The sequence below is a fragment of the Crocuta crocuta genome, unplaced genomic scaffold (assembly GCF_008692635.1).
Source record: "Crocuta crocuta isolate KB4526 unplaced genomic scaffold, BGI_CrCroc_1.0 scaffold16, whole genome shotgun sequence".
NCBI classification, from domain to species: domain Eukaryota; kingdom Metazoa; phylum Chordata; class Mammalia; order Carnivora; family Hyaenidae; genus Crocuta; species Crocuta crocuta.
This window is the reverse complement of record NW_027531893.1, coordinates 3019708-3040048: the sequence shown is the minus strand read 5'-3', so window position 1 is coordinate 3040048 and position 20341 is coordinate 3019708. Positions and strand designations below refer to the sequence as shown.

The 20341-nt window shown below is 35.2% G+C and overlaps 1 protein-coding gene across 3 annotated transcripts in view; it reads left to right on the top strand.

Annotated features, from left to right (window-relative positions):
* Positions 1-20341, top strand: part of CPED1 (cadherin like and PC-esterase domain containing 1) — a 245015-nt gene that overhangs the window by 136826 nt on the left and 87848 nt on the right. For all 3 annotated transcript variants that reach the window (XM_077773325.1, XM_077773326.1, XM_077773327.1), the window contains exons 12-15: positions 144-214; positions 2169-2219; positions 6793-6976; positions 7870-8038. In XM_077773325.1, the coding sequence (XP_077629451.1) occupies positions 144-214; positions 2169-2219; positions 6793-6976; positions 7870-8038 (475 nt within the window). The remainder of the gene's footprint in view (positions 1-143; positions 215-2168; positions 2220-6792; positions 6977-7869; positions 8039-20341) is intronic.

The following is a 20341-nucleotide window of genomic DNA, read 5'->3' as shown; positions in this document are numbered from 1 at the left end:
GAGGAGTGAAATCCAGAAAGTGTTTCTTTGTGTTCAGCGAAATATCTGTGCCCACACAGGAAAATAAAATAGTGTGTTCAATGTAATTTCCATGAATTGTGTTCATTTCATTGATCCAGATTTGTTTGGCATCACATTTGCAGGAATTCTTTCACAGAGGATGAGAACACTGAAAAACCACAAGTGCCATTTGATGCAATTGAAAATAAAAAAGGTAAAAAGATACAGTCTCACTTATTCCAACATGAAAATAAGTATTGCGTGGCCCAAAAATACATAAGAAAGTGTTTCGCTTCATTAGTAATCAAAAATGGAAGTTAAACTAGGAAATACGATTTTCCTTCAAATTTGAAAAGATTTTGTCTCTTAAAGATAATAGAGCTGGGGAGAGTGTAGGGAAATAAGCATTCTTATACTACTTATACTGGTTAACCTAGAGCGATTTCCCAGAAGGACCATGTAACAACATGAAAATCCTTAGAAGTTATTCTTGCATCATAGAAATTTCACTCCTACATATTCAATATAAGCAAATAATTTAGAATGTACAGTTTAGTTATATAAGTTATTAATAAATTTAAAAATTAGAAACTTCTATTTTCTTACAATTACTTCTAAAATTACTACAAGAAATAACTACTAATGTAATAATACTGGTTTGGATAAATAAATTAAGTTATAGGTTTCCAAAGAAATATGATAAAGCCATTCTAATATTGAAGAAGAGTTATTTATGGTGTGAAAGATGTTTATGGTATATAATTAAATGAACCAATTAGCTACAAGCAACATGGACCTCAGGGAAAATTAATGGCGATTGTAGTTTTCTCTCCTGGACTTATTTTCATGTTCTAATTTTTTCCTTCTAAAGAACATCTGAGCTTTTTGTCACACAAAAAGAAACTGTTTCTAATTTTAAGGATAAAGATGAAAAGAAGTACTACATGTTTACAATTTTTTATAAATCAAAAATTTTCCTATTACTAATCAAGATTTAATACAATACAGTGATTCTCAGCGTGTGGTCCTAGACCAGAAACATCAACATCACCTGGGAAATTTGGGCCATTCATATCTGCTGAATCAGAATGCTACCTCTCTGGGTATGAGACCCAGCACTCTGTGTTTTTAAGTGTTTATTTATTTTGAGTGTTATTGTATGTTTTGAGAGAGAATGCACACGGAGGGGAGGGACAGAAACAGAGGAGGACAAAGGGTCCAAAGCAGGCTCTGTGCTGACAGCAGAGAACCTGATGCTGGGCCCTAACTTGCTAACCTTAAGATCAAGCCTGAGTTATGGCGCTTAACCAATAGAGCCACCCAGGAGCCCCCAGCACTCTGTACTTTTTTTTTTTTTTAATTTTTATTTTTGAGAGAAAGAGACACAGAGTGCAAGCGGGGGAGGAACAGAGAGAGAGGGAGACACAGAATCCAAAACAGGATCCAAGCTCTAAGCTGTCAACACAGAGCACAGAGCCCGAAGCGGGCTGGAACTCAACGCACTGCGAGTTCATGACTGGGCTGAGCCGCCCTAGCACCCGGTCAGCACTCTGTATTTTAAAAAGCCTTTCAGATGATTCTGAGGCATGCTAAAGTTTGAGAAGATCGATTCAATAGAATGAATTGGTTAGCCCAGTGAAGAACTGATGATAAACTGCTACTCTGTCTTCCTGGTTCCCACCATTTTTTTCTCTTTAAATGAATGATTTAAGCACTTTGAGTATTTTTATTCATCCCTTTGTTCCATCAGAACTTAGTAAGGAGTTTTTTTATGGAGATGTTTGGTTTGTTTCAGAAACTTAAGAGTAAATGTCAGTGCAATCAACTGGATAGAATTTCTGTAATTCTAATGATTTGGGATATTAAAGTCATAAAATCATAGAACTAGGACTCTCAGTAAATCACCCTCAGGCAATGGATGACATTTAGACCATTCATTTTTCTCCCCTAATATTTTCCTATTTGAAATAATCTTCCTTCTGAGATTTGAACCGAGTAACTTCTTTTATTTTACGTAGCTTTCAGTTTAACTAAGAAGTGCTTTCTGAGGTAATAAGTTAAGTAATAAAATATGTGTTTTACTAAATTGTGCTGTTTTAGATTATTTAATATGTATTCTTTGTGTTTTGATTCATAGTTTTCATTTTAAATTAACTTTTTTTTTTTAGCTTCTGTTCCACAAATTATGAATGAAACCAAAGAAGTTCATTGCAGTAATGGTGAGTTCCAATTAAAGTACTTCCGTGGCATAATCAATAGGCAGGCACCGCCCTTGGAAGAAGTCATCATTCTATTGTACTTAGATACTATTAGACTACAACATTAATATTGCAGTAAAATAAATAAATAATAATAAATAATAAAATATTAAGTAAATTTTTAGAAGTTTCTGAATAAGTTATCTCTCACTTTTGCATATGAATAGCATTTTTTATTTTCTATTTTTGAACATTAAGTGTTATGTTTATGTGTTTGTTTAAGGACAGTGACTTTCAGACTCATTTTGAGGAGTCCTTAGGGTATTAAGGCTTTGCCTTGGAGACTGCTCAAGTGGAAATACTTAAGCTTATCTGCTTTATACTTTGATTTTTAGGGCTCTTACCACCCCACAGGGATTCCTTTTCTGCCAGATTGTTGACATAATGGATAATACTTGAGTTGAATTTTCTTTATTACCATTGAGAGTTTTAAAACTGCTTTTCAATTTATTTTCTTAAAATTCATGATTTTTTAAACCAAGATATAATCAAGAAAAATAGCTTATGTATTATAGTAATACATTTCAAGTGTTATATAGATTTAGAATGTAAAAATAATTTTGTTCACTCTGGTCAGCATTATTCCAGTGGCCTTGCAAATATATCGTTCTAGAGAATCTAATTGATCTTTCCAAGATCATAGGACTATTAAATGCCTGAACTCGATCAAGAAGCTGGGTCTTCTAATTCTTTGTCTAAAGCTCATGAGTTATCTTAATACTTTATAATAATATGATAGAATAATAAGAGTTTTCTTAGCTTGCTTGCTTTTTGAATATATATATATATTTTGAATATATATGTGTGTGTATATATATATATATTTTGAATATGTATGTGTGTGTATAAATATATTTGGTGCTAAAACATGCACTTAGAAAATTTAGCCTTTCATGGGGCGCCTGNTTTAAAAAAAAAAGAAAATTTAGCCTTTCACAAATAAAAAATCAATTCCAGTAAAACATGAAGTTGGAAAAAAATAAAATTTATAGATTAAAGTTTAATTTATTATAAATAAAAGTCTTCCCATTTCATAAAATCTAATTTGTATCTTCTAGAATGCAATTTAATTTATTCATTATATGTTTTTTAACAGTATCATTAAAATTGAGGTAGACTGAGAGGTTATATAATAGTGTGGCTTAATAGAATCAACAAATACATCCAATTTAAAAAAATAGCATTTTAAATAAAGTATTGCTGATCAGGAAAAAGGAACAGATATTACTTACACCCTACCGTCCCTACACTTGCCAGCCAGTGTCTTACTTCCACAAAAATACATGCAACTCTTGGGAGGCTGGTGGCTAGACTATAGGGCGTAAAGGACTAGAGAGAAAACCAGGAGCAAGATTTGAATGCACATTTAGGGGCGCCTGGGTGGCTCAGTCGGTTAAGCTTCCAGCTTCAGCTCAGGTCATGATCTCATGGTTCATGAGTTTGAGCCCTGCATCGGGCTCTTTGTTGTCAACCGGGAGGCATCTTCAAATCCTGTCTCCCCTTCTCCCCACCCCTCCCACTAGCTCCTCCTCTTTTTGTCTCTCTCTCAAAAAAGAATAAACATTAAAAAAAATTAAGAATCCACATTTGTCGAGGGCTAGGCTCTGGGGTAGATGCAGCATCAGGAAAGCCACTTCACTTCTTTGATATTCTATTTTATAATTTATAAAATGAAACAACTATATGGGGATAATCTCATTTTTTTTTTCATTTTCCAGGTAACATGCTCTACAGGATGTGAACATGTTAGATAAGCTCTTTAGCTTAGTTCATATTTTTATGTTGTTAAAACTAGTCCTACCTGGGGCCGCATAATTAATCGTCCTACTTTTATGGTATAATTTAAGATTTAAAAAATAACCTGATGATGCCTCAGAACAGGTGGGATTATCCTTCAGAGTCTAGGCTGTTCTCATGTTTAATATGAGTTATGATTTTCCCCAAAAGGGCAATAAAACTCTGTGGTTAAAAGAATTCATTAAAAACAACCAAAACTTCAAACAGTTCTCCCAAATACCCTTGCCAAAGAGGTTAAGCAGCTTGCTGCCGCGATAGCTTTGCGCTGGGTTCTCCGCAGATCTAGGTAAGCTGGCCTGAGGCGCGCTGGCACCCGGCTGGGAAGGAGGCCAAGGAAACACCAGGTGTATGTAAGCAGCAACACTGATGATTCAGGTGAAGATGAGATCAAGATAAATCAGCTTTTAAGCAGAACTTGGGATGGAGCACTTCAGCCAGAGGTGGAGAGTTTCTGATGAAACCAAAAACAAGCACTTGCTAGGATCTTGCTTAAGAGCATTGATTACACATTGGGTCTCACGTAGGGCTGAGTTTCAGTGTTATAATGGGCAAGCCCCACTGGAAACTTTCACTATTCAGCGAAAGTGTGAACTTCAGGTAAATCAACTCTCGGTGACTGTTTTATAAAAATATATCATCTTAAGTTACAGTACATCCTCTGTGATTACTATTTTGAAAAACTAAATCTGCTTTATGATTCATTTAACTGGTTTTGAACATAAAAGTGTAATGCCAGTGTTTATGTTCCCTTTCCTCTTAGGAAATGGTCCTCTCAAAAGCACGTTTTATATCTCTGGGCTCCAGCCTGTTTAAAGTTATGTTAGGTTCACAGTCTCCAGTTGAGTCAGATCTCATGACCAACAGTGGCCTGTGTTTTACTGTGCTTATCTCAGTGCCTTGAACACAGAATGTGCTGGAAAAAATTTTTTGAAAAAAAAAAAAGAATGCATTATTAATAAGTAGTTGAATTCAAATAAAAACTTATGGTCCTTTTTGGGATGAGATCTAATAATACAATCTTGCCCTCATTCCTGTATCGGTTTCTCTTTTGCTTTAAAAATTTCAGAAGTTGATATGATCATCAGAATTTTAGATGCAAGTCTACTTACATTTTACTTGGTAACAGGTAAAATCAATCAAGTCAGTACTTTACCTAATTATTTAACCAAAATGACCATTTATTTTTTATTAAGACTTTTCCCTACAGTGAAATTGCAATGTATCTATTGTATTATTATTTGTTCCTAATTTGTACCTGAGTAGTTTTTTTTCTTTCAAAATCTGAGAAAACTATAGAATGTGGGTCAGAGGTACATAGAGTTTTTTTCAATTTCATTTTCCATTTTCATTCTCATTAGTGCATGATGGATGTTGTACTGAGACACAGTCCTCAGAATGGAAATAAGACATCCAGAAGGTTGGTGGTTTCCACTGCCATGGATGTGGTGGTACATCTCCATGTCTGCCAAAGAAGTATAAAAAGTGTGGCATTGTTAAGTCACAAAGTGCAGGACATAACAGGGCTGTAACTGGAGAGAAAGACAAGGAAGAGATTATGAAATGCCTTGTCTGCTCTATTAGGAACTTGGACTAAATTTTGGAGATAGTGGGAAACCAGTAAAGAACTGAAGCTGACACAGATCTGATTATAGAAAAGTCATTGTGATAACTGTATACAGATAGAGGAAGACAATCTACTTGCTTTAAGTTCACTATATAGCTTCCTTCAGTGAATTCCGTGTTACCTTTTTTGTTGCCACGTTGTTAAATGTTATTGAACATCTTATTTAAAAGGCAAAAGTAGGATACTTTCATTTTACTGATTTCTATAAAGTTTCTCATTACTGGAATTTTGTTAACCACTGAAAAGTATCTATGGAACAAAATATTTATTAATATTTCTCTGAATAACATTTGCTAAGCTTCTTTTGAGTAATCTATTTATCCCAACATGGACACAATCTAATTTAGCAGTGGCTGGTATGTGTGCCTACAAATAAATTTTTCTTTTACTCATCAAGATACTTTTGTAAAAAGTATGGGAACATATTTTTAAAATGGCTTAGAATCAATGGTATGAAGTAATGTGCTAGGTTCTGTGACAGGATCGAATGGAGTATGTCATTTCCTTGTCATACTTTAGGGTACTTTCTTACGCTGAGGTGACCTGGGTAGGGAGGGGGATCTCAGGATGTCCTGCTGATGTTTTTGTGCCTAAATGCTTAATATAATATTGGATTTCACATTCTTCACTCCACCCTACTGCCTGTAAGCTACTATATCAATTCAATGGCAGTTTAATGACTCTCCTTATTAAGAAATGTTCCTCATTCCCTGCTGATGCCCTTCTGTTACCACTTCACATAGTCATCATCCCCATTCACCAGTTGCTTGATGTATGCTGTAAATGTCATAAAAATGTTGTCAATTCACTGGTGAGACATTTCCCCATCTTCTCTCTGCCTTTAAACTTTTAAGGGCTGAGCAAAAACTATCATCTGTCTAATGCCAACTAAAGTCAGCAGCTGTTACGTAAGGTAAATTCTACAAAATCTGACAAATAGAAAATCCAACTGAAGCCACAAATCAAATATGACCAGAGTGCCAAGTGGAAAATCAATAGTGATCACTAAGTGAACATTTAAAGTTGTTCAAAGGATTTTTTAAAAAGCCACCATAATCAAATATGATTTTTCAACATTTATCCATTTCATAGTTGTCTTCTTTTTTTTAACAGATGACACACAGTGTTATATCAAACAGATCCTCACACATCCACATTTGGAGCTGAATCCTGAATTTAACCCGAAGATCAAAGATTATTACTCTGAAGTCCCATTTGACGTGGTAACAGTGACAATTGGAGCAGAGACTTCTAAGTGTCAGTGCAAGGTGTACCTGCATGATCGGGCAGGAACAAGGTATGGGGATGTTGACCAGGGCTGATGGAGACATAATAATGGGAAGCAGATATGTGAAGCAACCTTTGAAGATTTAGAAAATCTGAAGCATGAGATCAGTTGGAGAGATCACCAGGATGTGAAATCCTTTCACCTTTCAGGTGTCATGTGGTTGAAAAGAACACATTACTGCTCTACTTATCTGTTAGCAATATTCGTATCTATGTAACAATGTTGAACAAGAGAGGATCTTGTGATTTGAAATATTAAAGAGACTCATTAAGGGTAGCTTCCTTCTACCCTAACCCAGCTCTTCAAGATTTTGAATATGCAGGGATTGAATAAACATTTTCATTACAATTTATGAGCATACTAATACTAACCTTCCTAGTCTTATGGAATGTTTTTCTATTGACCCTTTTGAGACTCACCAACTCTTTTGTTTAGAATTTTAAATAGCATATTAAGTTCCATGTCCAAGGCAAGGAAGATTCTCATGTTCCCACCCTGTAGGGAAAGAAATACACTTGTTATCCTGGGAGCTAAGAAAGTCTAGTAGAAGGATAAGAGGATTCAAGTCAGACCAACCTGGGTTCCAGCCCTGACTCTGCCATGGGACTTTGGGCATAAAGTTGTTCTGAGTATTAAATGAGATAATGTATGATCCTGAGAAGCGGTTAATAACTATTAGTTTCCTTCCCTGTAATTGATAGAAGTCCTGAATTGTTCTACAAGATACCTGCTGGCATACCAAAGTACTATGAAACATAATTAAAACTTTTTTTCATATTTTATGTTTCTTATGAAGCTGTATAGACCTTATGTACTTTTGTATGCAAATTAGGCATTTAATGAATATTGACCTATAAATCCATTTGGGCTGAATAAATGTTACTCTCTCTGTCTTTCTCCAGCTTTGCCAACTACCCTCTAGGTTTGGGAATAAACAAAATCTCAGTGTTTGTGGCGGATGAGTCTCCAGCACAGGGTGAGACCCTGATCACGTACAAACTCACCATCTACAGAGAAGATCGTCCAAGTCTGCCCTTGTTTGAGGACTTCTCTGCCTGCGGTTTTGTGCAGGTAAGTGAATTCTGCTTTTGCACTTGGGTTGAATTGGGAGTGATCTGCTAACCCAGGTGCAAACTTCCAAGTGAAAATTGTTAGGAAAAAATGTATGCTTTCTAATCCAAACTGGTCTCATTTCAAAGGAGAAAGGGCCCCAGCCAGGTATGTAAGATACCTTGTTGTGAGTGGTTTTCTTTTTAGTGTGGTGGCTAGTCCCTACACGTACGGTGTGCGGTTGACTCACTGTGGTTAATATTGGAAAAAAAAGTCTGAGTACTCACACTTAGTTATGAATTGATTTTACATTTCCATTTTAAATTGTGCTGTGTTTCTTGGATTTGTACCTGCATCTACTCTGAAACTTTAAACTAGATTCAGTGGAGTTTATTTTAAAGAATTAGAGGAAAAATTGTGAAGCTGTTTTATGGAAAGAATACCAGATGAATGAAATTAAATTTGCTTGGTATATATATTTTTCCTGCACTTAATCATTCCTAAAGGCTATAGTTTCTCTTGTGAGCAACACATACCATTTTGTACCCCTGTTGATCTTGGAAGGTAACTGTTATCCAGAGACTTTGCCTATTTTGGTGGTTCTTTCCTCTGTTTCTTCCTTTTGTTAGGATTCTAGGTATAACCTACCACATTTCCTCACATCATATACCCTCAATGTAGGTCCTTCCGGAGAAGTAGTAATTGATACTCTTATCGTATCTCCTAATTCACTTAGGAAGTCTAATTGCAAATATGTCATGTCTCAATGACTGACAGCCTGTTGGGATCATTGAAGCACAGAGGATTAATAAAGGAAAGAAGCAGCTGACCAAGACTCAGTGGGTAGGACGAACACCATGTTTCTTAAACGTAGTGGCCAGATAAGCATTCTCTCCCCGTCTACCCATTCTTTGTCAGAGTGTATTTTATGCTTCTGCTCATTTGGCCTGATCACTCATCCCCAAACATGCTTCCAAATCTAGATGGTGGTCACATATATAACCAGGTGGTATCTAAATATATAAAAAACTTAACTAACTATGAACTTGTTACTTGTGCAATTTATTGTATATAAAGTATATATAAGTGCATCTTGCTATACATAAATTATGTATCCTGAATATAAGGTACACCTCAATAAGAGAAAAACAATACTGGGGAAGTATGTATTATCTTGAAGACATGCCTCTCTTCTCAAATATTATATTCATCAAAAATAACTTAATTACCATGCAGTTACCTTAGACAATGGATTATATTAGGAATTTGTTACGATGACATGAAGAAAAATATTAGAAAATTCTTGTGGGATGTATCCTACAGATGATTGCAGAAAAGTATTTCAGTCATTTATAACAATCCTTTCCAGAAGGTTTTAATTTAAAGTTTATGTGTGGTCCCATAGCAGTACTATATTTTATAACATAGAAAAGTGTCTAATAAACACTAGTATTTTTTTAGCCTTCCTTTCACAAACTGTCAAATGACTGAAGAGACAGTGGATGAATAATAAGGATTGATTTAGACACTTAATGAGGCACGTGTGCCCTCAGGAACTTGGACAAGTCAATAGCAAAGGTAGGATTTTCTCCCCCTAGGCTCCAATGATAGTTCTAATCCAGAGACCTTTCCCCTATGTCTCCTTTATGCTTAATCTCATTACAGTCTTTAGCTTCCACTGCAAGCTGATTCCATGATGATGTTCAGAATACAAAGAGTAAGGGATACAATTTCTGAACTCCTATTAATTCTCAGCTATTCTAGAGTTTTCAAATTAATAGATAAACAAATGTACATTATGAGACTCATGAACTTTTGTTCTTCTACATTGTTCTTTTTTTTTTTCTCAAGAACCATAGTGCCTTTTCTATATTCTTATGTTGAATTCTAGTGTCCAAACTATTGCATATTAATGGTAGACCATTGTATTTGAATTCCTAAAACATATAGGTAACAAATGAAAGGAAGTGAACTTAACTTTAATCATATTTTATTTGTTGGTTAAGTGGAAAAATTATACTTCTTCTTTATATTTCAAATTAGATCTTTGTCCTAATGGATGCCATTATTAAATTTTAAACAAACATTAAAGGTAACCTACCTTAAAAATAGCCAAAAAAGAGTATCCAACTTTTGTGTAATCAAGCCTCCTAATTTCTCTTTCTAACACACTCTCACCTTCTAGATATCAGCTATGTGTTTTAGCTTTTCACCAAAAGACTAATTCTGAGGACAAAGTAAATATAAGGCATACCAGTCAATTGAAAAATAAATTGCTTTGACATTTTGGTGAATAATAAGATAACTTAATTTGTTAATAGACATTTTAGATCATTTATATGATCAAATACTGTTAAATACCTACTTGGCCATAATTAACTACTTGCATTAAGTGCCCATTTATAATTATATTGCCAGTTGGAATTTGTATATGGTTGCCATAGAATTAACTCATAGTTTACTTATTACCAGTGAAGGAGAAATGGCTAATTTACACAACTGATAGAAAATAATTAGATTTGGACTGAAGTTTTTCAACATCAGCATTATCAATATCGGAGCTGGCTAACTTTTTGTTTTGGGGATCTATCTTGAGCACTGTAGAATGCTTAGTGGCGTCCCTGGCTTCTATCCAGTACATTTCAGAAGCATACCCTCTCCAAGCTGTGACAACCAAAAATGTTTCCAGACATTGCCAAATGTCCCCTGGGGGGCAAAATTGACCCCAGTTGAAAATCACTGATATATAGCAATAACAGGCCTGCTTTTCTACTTTCCACTTATAAATCCAGTAATAAGATTTACTCAATGGATTTACTCAAAGTATGGATAGGTTAGAGGTAACCCTTCAACGATGAATATTGAAGAATCACACTTATCTATTTTTCATCCTTGTATTTTTAATCATTTCTGTAGTCAGTACTACTATGACAGCTCTTTATTCTTCTCATTAATTTGCCGTCTTTTCTGTCTAATGTAATTATAATCAGAAATATGCATTCAATTATAGAAAACATGATTCTTAATGAAACAAAAAAGTCATATAACATACCTAGACTGTTATTTCATTTTGATTTACCCATAAATAGCATAATGTTTTGCTGTTAGGAAGAAGGATTTAGAAAGTAATAAACTGTTATTATGGCTGGAATATGTCATGCTTTGGAATTAATAAAATATATTTATGTTCTAAGGAAATTAAAACACATATGGGGAAATATTTCTTTTAATATCTCTTTCCAAATCAAAAATTTTTGACATGGATAACAATACAGCATCCATAGAAATTGATTTGTATAAATGATCTATGGTCTCATATACATTTTGCCCCCAAAGTGTTGTGCCAGAATACAGCCATAAATAAAATCTACAGGAAGGTCATAGAGCAAAAGCGTAGGAGACTACATTTCAGGGATCCATTTGTTAGAAACAGCTTTCATTTCAAAATAAATTACAATTAATAAAGGGAAAATACCAAGTAAGGAAAAATTTCAGCTTTTGAAAAGGATTTGCCTAGTATTTAGCTATAGATTTAAAACTGACATTTGCTGCCTTATTGAAAAAATTAATTAATGATCTAGATGCTGAGCTATTAAATGATGTGTAAATGACTCCAGTTGCAGCATTTGGAAATATGCTTTTTCTCAACACAAAGGTTACAAAACAGCTCATGTGATAATTGTCTAATATTTTAGGAAATACTCATAATGAAAGAATAGAGAATATAAATGACTACTTAAAATGCCTTTGTTTATTTCCAAAGTTGTAATGCCTATAATATATTCATTTTAGTGATTTTTAGTTACCTTGCCTACCGCAATACACCAGAAAAATGTGATTCCATTTTTCAATAGAGCCTGTGTTGTAGTAAGAGACTCCCTGCTAGCAAGTATTTAATAATTTTTCTGCTAAGTTCTTTGTTCTTACAAATATGTCATGTAGTGTAGGAGATACACTAGCAGCACTCATTCAGCCAGAATTTAACCTGTTAAAATTTAGTTAGCTAAAATTTGTTTTCATGGTCATGTACAATGATCATTTTTATGATGCATAATTTTGAGGTCTTCATAATGTCCAGTTTGATGATAAATCTTATGGAATCAGCACTTTCCCTTCCATAGTGTATCTATTGGAAAAGTTTTAGAGCTAACATCTAATATTTTACCGGACACCGTATATATCCTAATATCTGGCTATCTTTATTGGTCCCAATATTTAAATCAGGTCTCATATTTTATATAATGGAATCGGTCAAACTACTATTATTACTACTAACTGTTAAAATGTTTTCCAATGCACAGGCTTTTTAAAATATATATATATTATGCTTGATTACACATTAGAGCAATTAACAGTTAATCATTTTTTACTATTTTATTCCCTACTTTATTGTTTCCATTAAAAACATCTACAGTGTATTTTTTCAAAACTTAAAAAAAAAGTTTGTCCACATAAACTTTATCATAGTGAGAAGAATGTTTTGTGGAGCTGACAGTTTGATAATACTTCAATGATATATTCATCGGTGTGAAAGGACCTTACTTTCATACTCTTATTTAATCTTCACACAGATAAGATTTTATGGGTGATTTTTATTATCTACTTCATCCCACTCCTTTCCAAGAGAAAATTAAGTCTTAGACTACTTTATATTTTGATATTAATTTATAAATTTATATATTTCTATTAATTTATATATTAATATTTAATTTTAAGGGTTTTCTATTTTGGTGATATATCTCAAAGGTATTAAGAACAGGCCCTTCAAGGGTCAGTTTCCACCTTCAGTGATTTGTTATGGTATTTGTAGCTCTCTGTCTTTAATTTGTAAGAATTAATAGGTTCCTGAATCTGTGAATAAATACTGCATTTAGTACTCACACATGTAGAAGATAATGTCTTCACTGTAAATGTCAGTATTTTCTCTTGCCCTGTGAACAGGATGAAGGTCCATTTTCTCTGTTGAAATTATTTTATTAGAGCAAATTTTGCATCTTAGCAGATTATGTCAGGCCATTTTCCTAACCTAGTGGTTTCAAGACATAGGAGCACCTGGCTGGCTCAGCTAGTAGAGCAAGTGACTCTTGATTTCAGGGTCATGAGTTCAAGCCCTGTGTTGAGCATGGAGCCTACTTTAAAAAAATCATAAGTTAAAGACTCATGCACATAATTGTTATGAGGGAAGCCTGGGTTTCAGTCCCATCTCTGCTTCTAACTAGCCTAACTTGCTCTATCTCCTAATGAAAGGCATATAAGTTCTCTAAACCTCAGTTTCCTTATTTTTAAGAATAAAACTAGTAATGGAACGTATCTTATAGAATAGTTCAAAGTATTCAGCTAGATAATAAATGCAAATTTTTATCACAAGCCTTGTGCACTATTAATTACTTGTCAGTATTGAATTAGCATCTTCATCATGATCATAACTATCATCATCATGAAACCTCTTTTTGTTCAGATGCACCTCTAGGACTTACCTACAGGTATACAGAGAAGGAGAAGAAGAAGAAGAAAGATGGAGAACAGCAAAAGAAGTAGGAGCCAATAATAGTGAGGATGCTAGGATTTTAAATGGAATCAGAACAGGAAAACTGGTTGGGAAGCAGAAAGGAGAATGAGTGACCTGAGCTGACCCACACGGTTGCATTCTAGACGTTCATGAGTCCTAGGCACCTTTGCCTTTGTGGACCCCTTCTTTCATGAAAAAAATACTTAAAATTATATTTTTCAACTGTGTTGGTATGAAGATGAATATATATGTATTTATATATATATATATATATGCATATACTCACATGCATACATACATACACACTTTGAAGAGTTGTTTTTTTTCTTCTAATTAGAAAGGAAATTAAAATCTTTCCTTGGGCTCCTAAAATTAGTACTTTGTGCTGTAGGAGTGGTTCCCGTTATGCGTAATGGAGAAGATGGCCCCATTCTCCTGCTTCACTCTAAAGGATGTACAGCAGAGACATCCATAGCTTTATCAGTGACCCGGGCTGTAGGCATTCTTTCAAGTCTTGTCAAATGCTCTTGACTTAAACTTAGCCCTTTGCAGGTGTTTTAAGTTCTGTGTTCAGGGACCAAGCACACCTTTACCAGCATTCTTCAAGAGCCCATGTAGCAGCAAGGGGAGTGAAATATTTCCATGAGCAGTTCACACACCCAGACATTTTGATTGCAATAAACCTCTCAGGGACCAGTAAGCATTCACATACATCCTAGGCTTGGGAGTTTTTATTTAGCATTCAGCTTTCTTAAAAAGCAAGTGAAGATGGAAAGGGCTGTGTTCTTAAGTTCATGATCTGTTTGAGTGCTTATATAAATTATCTTTCTGAGTTGGTGAAAAAGAGCTATGTTAAACACCTCATGAGTTAATGTAACTTATGGTCAGATAAATTACCATTTAAATAAAAACTTTTGCTGAGCACATCTGTTCTCCATGTTTCTCCAAGTCACATCTGCTTCCTTTACAAGAAGAAACAAACTTGTACTACCATTAGTGCAGCCGCACCAATACAGTGTGGAAGAGAATGGGATCTTCTTGGCTTCAGCATCCAGAAGTTTCTCTGAGTACAATCTCCTGCTGTATACGTACACTCATTTTTGTTTGAAGTTAACGAATTAGACTTCTGCTTTCTAGACTTCACAAGGAAACAGAAAAGAGCCCTGGCAGGTCTTTAAATAAAATATTCTGTTAGAGTAACCAGATTTCAAATGTGACATTTGAAACTTTGAAGGAAGCTGTGGCTAAAAAGGAAGCAGATAAATGCAGTTTCTTTTTTGATAACTCCGATTCCTAATAACCCACTTCTTTTTGGGCTTTCATTGCTACAAAGGGACCCTCAAGTTTTTATCTCTGTTTCTCTATTTCTTCCTCATTTTTCAGGTCCAGACTAACTCTAGCAAAGGTACACAGCAGGATAGTGAGGATGGTGGCAAGAGAGGGGAGAGAGCTTGGGTGATGGATTAGGCATTTAATAAGCTCTCCTCTCCCTACCAAACCAAGCCTAGAACATGACTTATGTTTAAAAAAAAAACAAAACACTTTTTTGGCCCCATCAAACAACAGAGCTTGGCTCTGTATGAGACAACTTAGGGGCACCTGGGTGACTCAGTTGGCTAAACATCTGACTCTTGATTTTGGCTTAGGTCATGATCTCAGGGTCATATCATGGGATGGAGCCCAGCATTGGGCTCCACACTAGGCATGACCCTGCTTGAGATTCTCTTTCTCCCTCTTCCTCTGCCTCTCTTTCTCTATCTCTCTCTTTTTCAAAAGAAAAGAAAGAAAAGAAAAGGGAAGGGAAGGGAAGGGAAGGAAAGGAAAGGAAAGGAAAAGAGAAGAAAAAAGACAAGTTGAAATAAATGATTTACCTGGGCCTGTGGTCTTTATTTCACCTTTTGGAGGAAGCAGGGTACCCTTGTGAATATCTGATGAGAGTTTTGACCACTTGTTCAAACAATCATACATGATGCTGTATAAAATTTACAACTTATGAAAAAAATTATAATTCTTTTCCTAGTAAAAATATTCTTATCCTAGTAGCTCACAATCCGATGCCAAATATCACTAGCCACAAGAGGCAGAATAAGGATAGTTTCATGCATAAATATACATGATTATACTTCAGTTTATTGAGCACCTACCTTGTCCTAGAAACTCTTTTAACTGTTTATATATATCATTTCATTTTTTGTTTTGGTGATAAAAATTAATATCTGTATAATAATACACCACCTTGGAACTCTGTGTGGTTTTTCAAGGATCTCTACTCATCCAGAGATGCAGCAGTTATTATGGTTCTCAAAGCAAAATGCCACCAGATCAAATATTGTCTTGGAAATAAACATCTGTGAGGAGCTACCTAGCCATTGTTTTCTTCCCACAGAAAGTGGTTATAAGTTGTAGATAATTGTGGTCCTGGAAACACGGGAAAAATTAAGAATATGTCATTTGGACTCTTAAACTGTCCTCATTAGTCAAAACCATTGATGTGCTTTCTCTCATCAAGCTATAACAAATTGTTTTTTGTTCAAAGAAAGGTTGGCCCAATGGCTTAATTAGGTAATGCAAACAAAATTTCCACATGCATCTGACCAACTGTAACATTTCCTTCAATAGGTGTGTGCTATAGGAACAGGAATGAGGGATGGGGTATTCCTTACAGATGGTTTCACCAATTGCAGAACCACAAGTTGGTTTGACATATGTTCCCTGAAGGCAGAATTAGGGCACTCTACTGCCTGACATATTAACTTCTTTGGAAAATGATGCTAATTTGTCTTTTTCTTTTTTCTTTTTCATCCACATCCTTTTTTTAGGCAGGACTAATGAGTTTAAAACATTGAACATGACCTCATTCTTCAAAGCAGACCAGGTCTCTCCACCCTAGTGTCCTCACCGCACCCCCCCCCCATCTCTTTAGGATCTCATTCTTCGGCAATGTGGGACAGACTGTCACTGACATTCCTGGGCTTTGACCTCGTCCACCCACCCCCTCCCCTGACCCGAATGCTTGAGAATGATTTTTCCAGACCTCATAGGTTATTTTAAAGTGAAATTACTGATAAAGTTAAAAGACCCAGATTTCAAAGCTTTAAGGAACACCAAAGAAGGGAAAATTTTTCTTTAAAGTGGAATAACCCCTCTTAAATACTTGGATCAAAATTATTCATGCTGTCTGAATTTGAGCCACAGCTCACCATTAACGTGTTGGAGAACTTGGGCCAGTTTCTCATCCGTCAGGTAGGGATATAATACTACTGATCCCATAGAGTGGTTTTTAAGGAAAACGGAGTTAATATAGTAGAATTTGGAATAGTGCCTGCGCTATAGACAGAGCTCAATCTACAAGTTTGCAAAATATAAATAGACAAAACGTCTTCAGGTTGGTATAAGAGCAAAGTTTAAAATTGGCTTTTTTAAAAAACTGAGGTCTAGTAAACTGAATTAGAGACTTTTAAATTGCTTATATTTAAGTTTAGATTTAATAAGATATAAAAACATGAAGAGCTTTGTAGAACAACCACCTGTGCTAAATTACACAATAAATTTTATGGTAAATGTAATAAAATGAAACTTTCAGAATTAAATGTAAAATTTGTCCTGAACATGTTTTAATTTTGATAGCGGCACAACTAATTTTGTATGTCATCATATTAGCGATCACATAGAGAGACTGAGAATTAAAGAGTTATTTAACAAAAAGAGGAGTATTTCTTTGCCAAACGCTGGGACATCCTTCACAGATATTATCTGGTGGGTTATTTTAACGGGTTCCTTGTGCTATTTTTATAAATGGGCAGCAAAGGACAAAGAAGTACGATACCTAAATGCCATCAGACAGAAGGTGTAAGTGTAATGTAATTTAATTTTTTAGTATGCCTAATCTCTTTTTTAAAAAGCACTATCACTTTTGAAAGCCATCACTTCAAATGACAAAAATTGTATTCACACCTGATAATGCTCTAAATGAAAAACTATGTCCCGTTGTGTAAATTCACATCACAATTTCAACCCAAACTGCCAAACTCTCCCCGACTTGTTTAAAATCAGAGTTTGCTCCAAATGACTTTTGGGTTTTTCACAAATGCTAATACATCTTCTCACATTAGAGATTTGTCACTTTTGAGAATATTTAAATTGCATAGTATCTAACATTTTTTTAGGCCTTACTGTGTGCCAGGTCCTATTCTAATTGCTTTACGTCCATGAACTCGGTTATCAACACAAAGTAAAACACTGACAAGACAGATACTTTGATAACGCCCAGGGATTTCACAGATGCAGGAATGCCCACAGTTACACAGTTTACAAGTAGCAGAGCCCGTTTTGGGATCCAGGCAGCCTGGTTCCTGGTAGCAAAGATACAGGCGATGGGTTTTGCTATTTATAAGCTCGGCTCTTAGCCACTGTATTCCACTCCAAAACTAGATTGCTGAAATAAGTGTATGGTTTCCAAAAGACTTTGGCCTCTAAAGTTAATTTGTAGGTTGTTGTTTAGAACTTGTCAGTTTTTTTTCTTTAGAAGAAAATTTACAAGTGAGGTTAGGCTACAGGGGACCTCCAACAGTTCTCCTGACATATGATATTTAATACAGTGAGAAGGGTCCTGAGGAAAGGGACAGTTATGCTGGGAAGCCCTACCATGATTCTGTGTGGATGAAGGGCTCCAGTGGCCCAGGCCATTGATGGGGAAGACATTAGTAGAAGATATGGGTAGCTGGGCACTTCCCTGGAGGAGCAATTGTCCAACAGCTCTGTGCACAGCAGGGATATTCATTTTAAGGTCATTTGTGAATCTTGTATTCCAATGTCGCACTAAACTTCAGAGTTGGGGAGACCTTTGATACCCAACCCCTCATTCTGCATCAGAATAAACTTTGATATCTTGCCAATATCCATCCTTAGTAGTTTACCAAGGTTCACTGCCAGTGAGTGGCAGGGTAAGGATGAGAACCTACGGGCTGGTTATCAAACCTCCTGGCAGTTAGTAGTGGTACCTCATGTAAAAGGACTATTAGAATCCAAACCGAGACGTGTTTCCTGAGTTCTTGAGCCAGCTCCATATCCTTAAGTCTCCAATGCAAAATTGCTCTTTCTAAATGTATTAAGTGAACCATCAATTGCCAATTTGCTGACCACTCTGCTTGACTAAAAAGAGATCCCTGTTTCTTCTTCAGAGTATGTACTCTTTTATTCCAGACCCTTCTTTGTTAAATCTTAGTAGCATCCCCTTCATATAACAAAATATAAAAGCTGTAAGTAAAATTTCGTGATAAAAAATGTACTATATTTAGAGGTAGTTATAAATCATTATTTTAAAAAATCCTTTATGAGTGATGTCCCCAAAGATGGGAGTTACGTTGGTGATCTGCAAATGCTCAATAGCCAGTCAACATATAAATTTGTCTATGTCGATGCTGGCACAGAATGAAAAAAATGATTCATGCAAAGCCCCCAAAATAGCATGCACCACCTAGGACTCTCTGGCATCCTCTTTCCCATGCTAAGTCCATCTGTGATCACTCTAACCCCTCGGCCTGGCCCACAGCCCTCCGTGCCAACTGGCCACATGCTGCTGATGAACAGCCTCTCACCCCTTTCATAACTAGAGTGCAAATATTAGATGAATTTCCTTTGAACCTGGTTTCCTCTTGGCTCTTAATAAAGTCTGGCTCCTTATGAGAAACACTGTGGGTTCTGGGAGCCACAGATTCCCTTACTAATCACTCTTTTTTTTCTGGATAAGCAAATACCAAAAGAATTTTTACACATCTCCAAGGTATTTGATATGTTGTATCATGATTGGAAACAGCATCTCATTTCTTAAATATTTAATTAGAATCTGTCACTGCAATATGTGGAATATTAACTATCTAGCCCTTAGGAGGAGTACTAAGGTTTCTCTGTATAACAATAATAGTATCAATAATAATAAACCATGGTCATTTTTATTTGATGCTTTTTCTGAGAATCTATTTCCTTGGACACCTTCATGTGTAGCTGACCGGACAATAGCCAATCCATATTTAACTCAACTTAATAAAATAATACGTGTTCCATGTTAAGAGGAAGCATCTGAAAGATTATATTCTTTTTAACACCATTATCCAGTAAGAACACTTTTCACCATAATAATAATAATTTCCAGCTGTCCCAAATCCTAAAAGTAAAGCACCAACCCCCCATATATATTTTGTTATTGAAACATGTGTAAACAATTATGAATATCTAAACCATACTGGCTCTGGTTTTCAGACTCTCCAAAACTGGAGGGGGAAAAATGCCTCTAATAAGTATGTTGATAGATACATCCTACTTCAAAAGTTGCTTTTGCAGACCCACAGAATAAAGATTTCACTTTTTATTGGGTATAATAACAAATGCTACAAAGTTTAAATTTCACCTTCAAAATAGAGGAAAAGACATTGCTGTGATTCATCTTTCTAATTTATAAAAGTCAGATCTTTCAAAACTGCCCCGAGGATCCAAGGGTAGAGAGTGATCTGTTGTCAGTGAGATCCCACCTCTTCATAGATTAGAGAGGCCTCTGACTTGATCACAAGTTTGTGTTTGTTTACTAACTTTTTGCTTTGTTGTATTTTGCTTTTTCAAAAACGAAGTACATGGATTCATTAGGCCAAGAAAACATCTGAAGTAACATCCATGTTTAAATCTTAAAATGTTCAGCTGAATATATATTTTTAAATGAAACTACTTCCTATTTTTATTTTTTACCAGAAGTACTCACAATTGCATTCAAATCCCATTATTTATTTATTTATTTATTTATTTATTTATTTATTTATTTATTT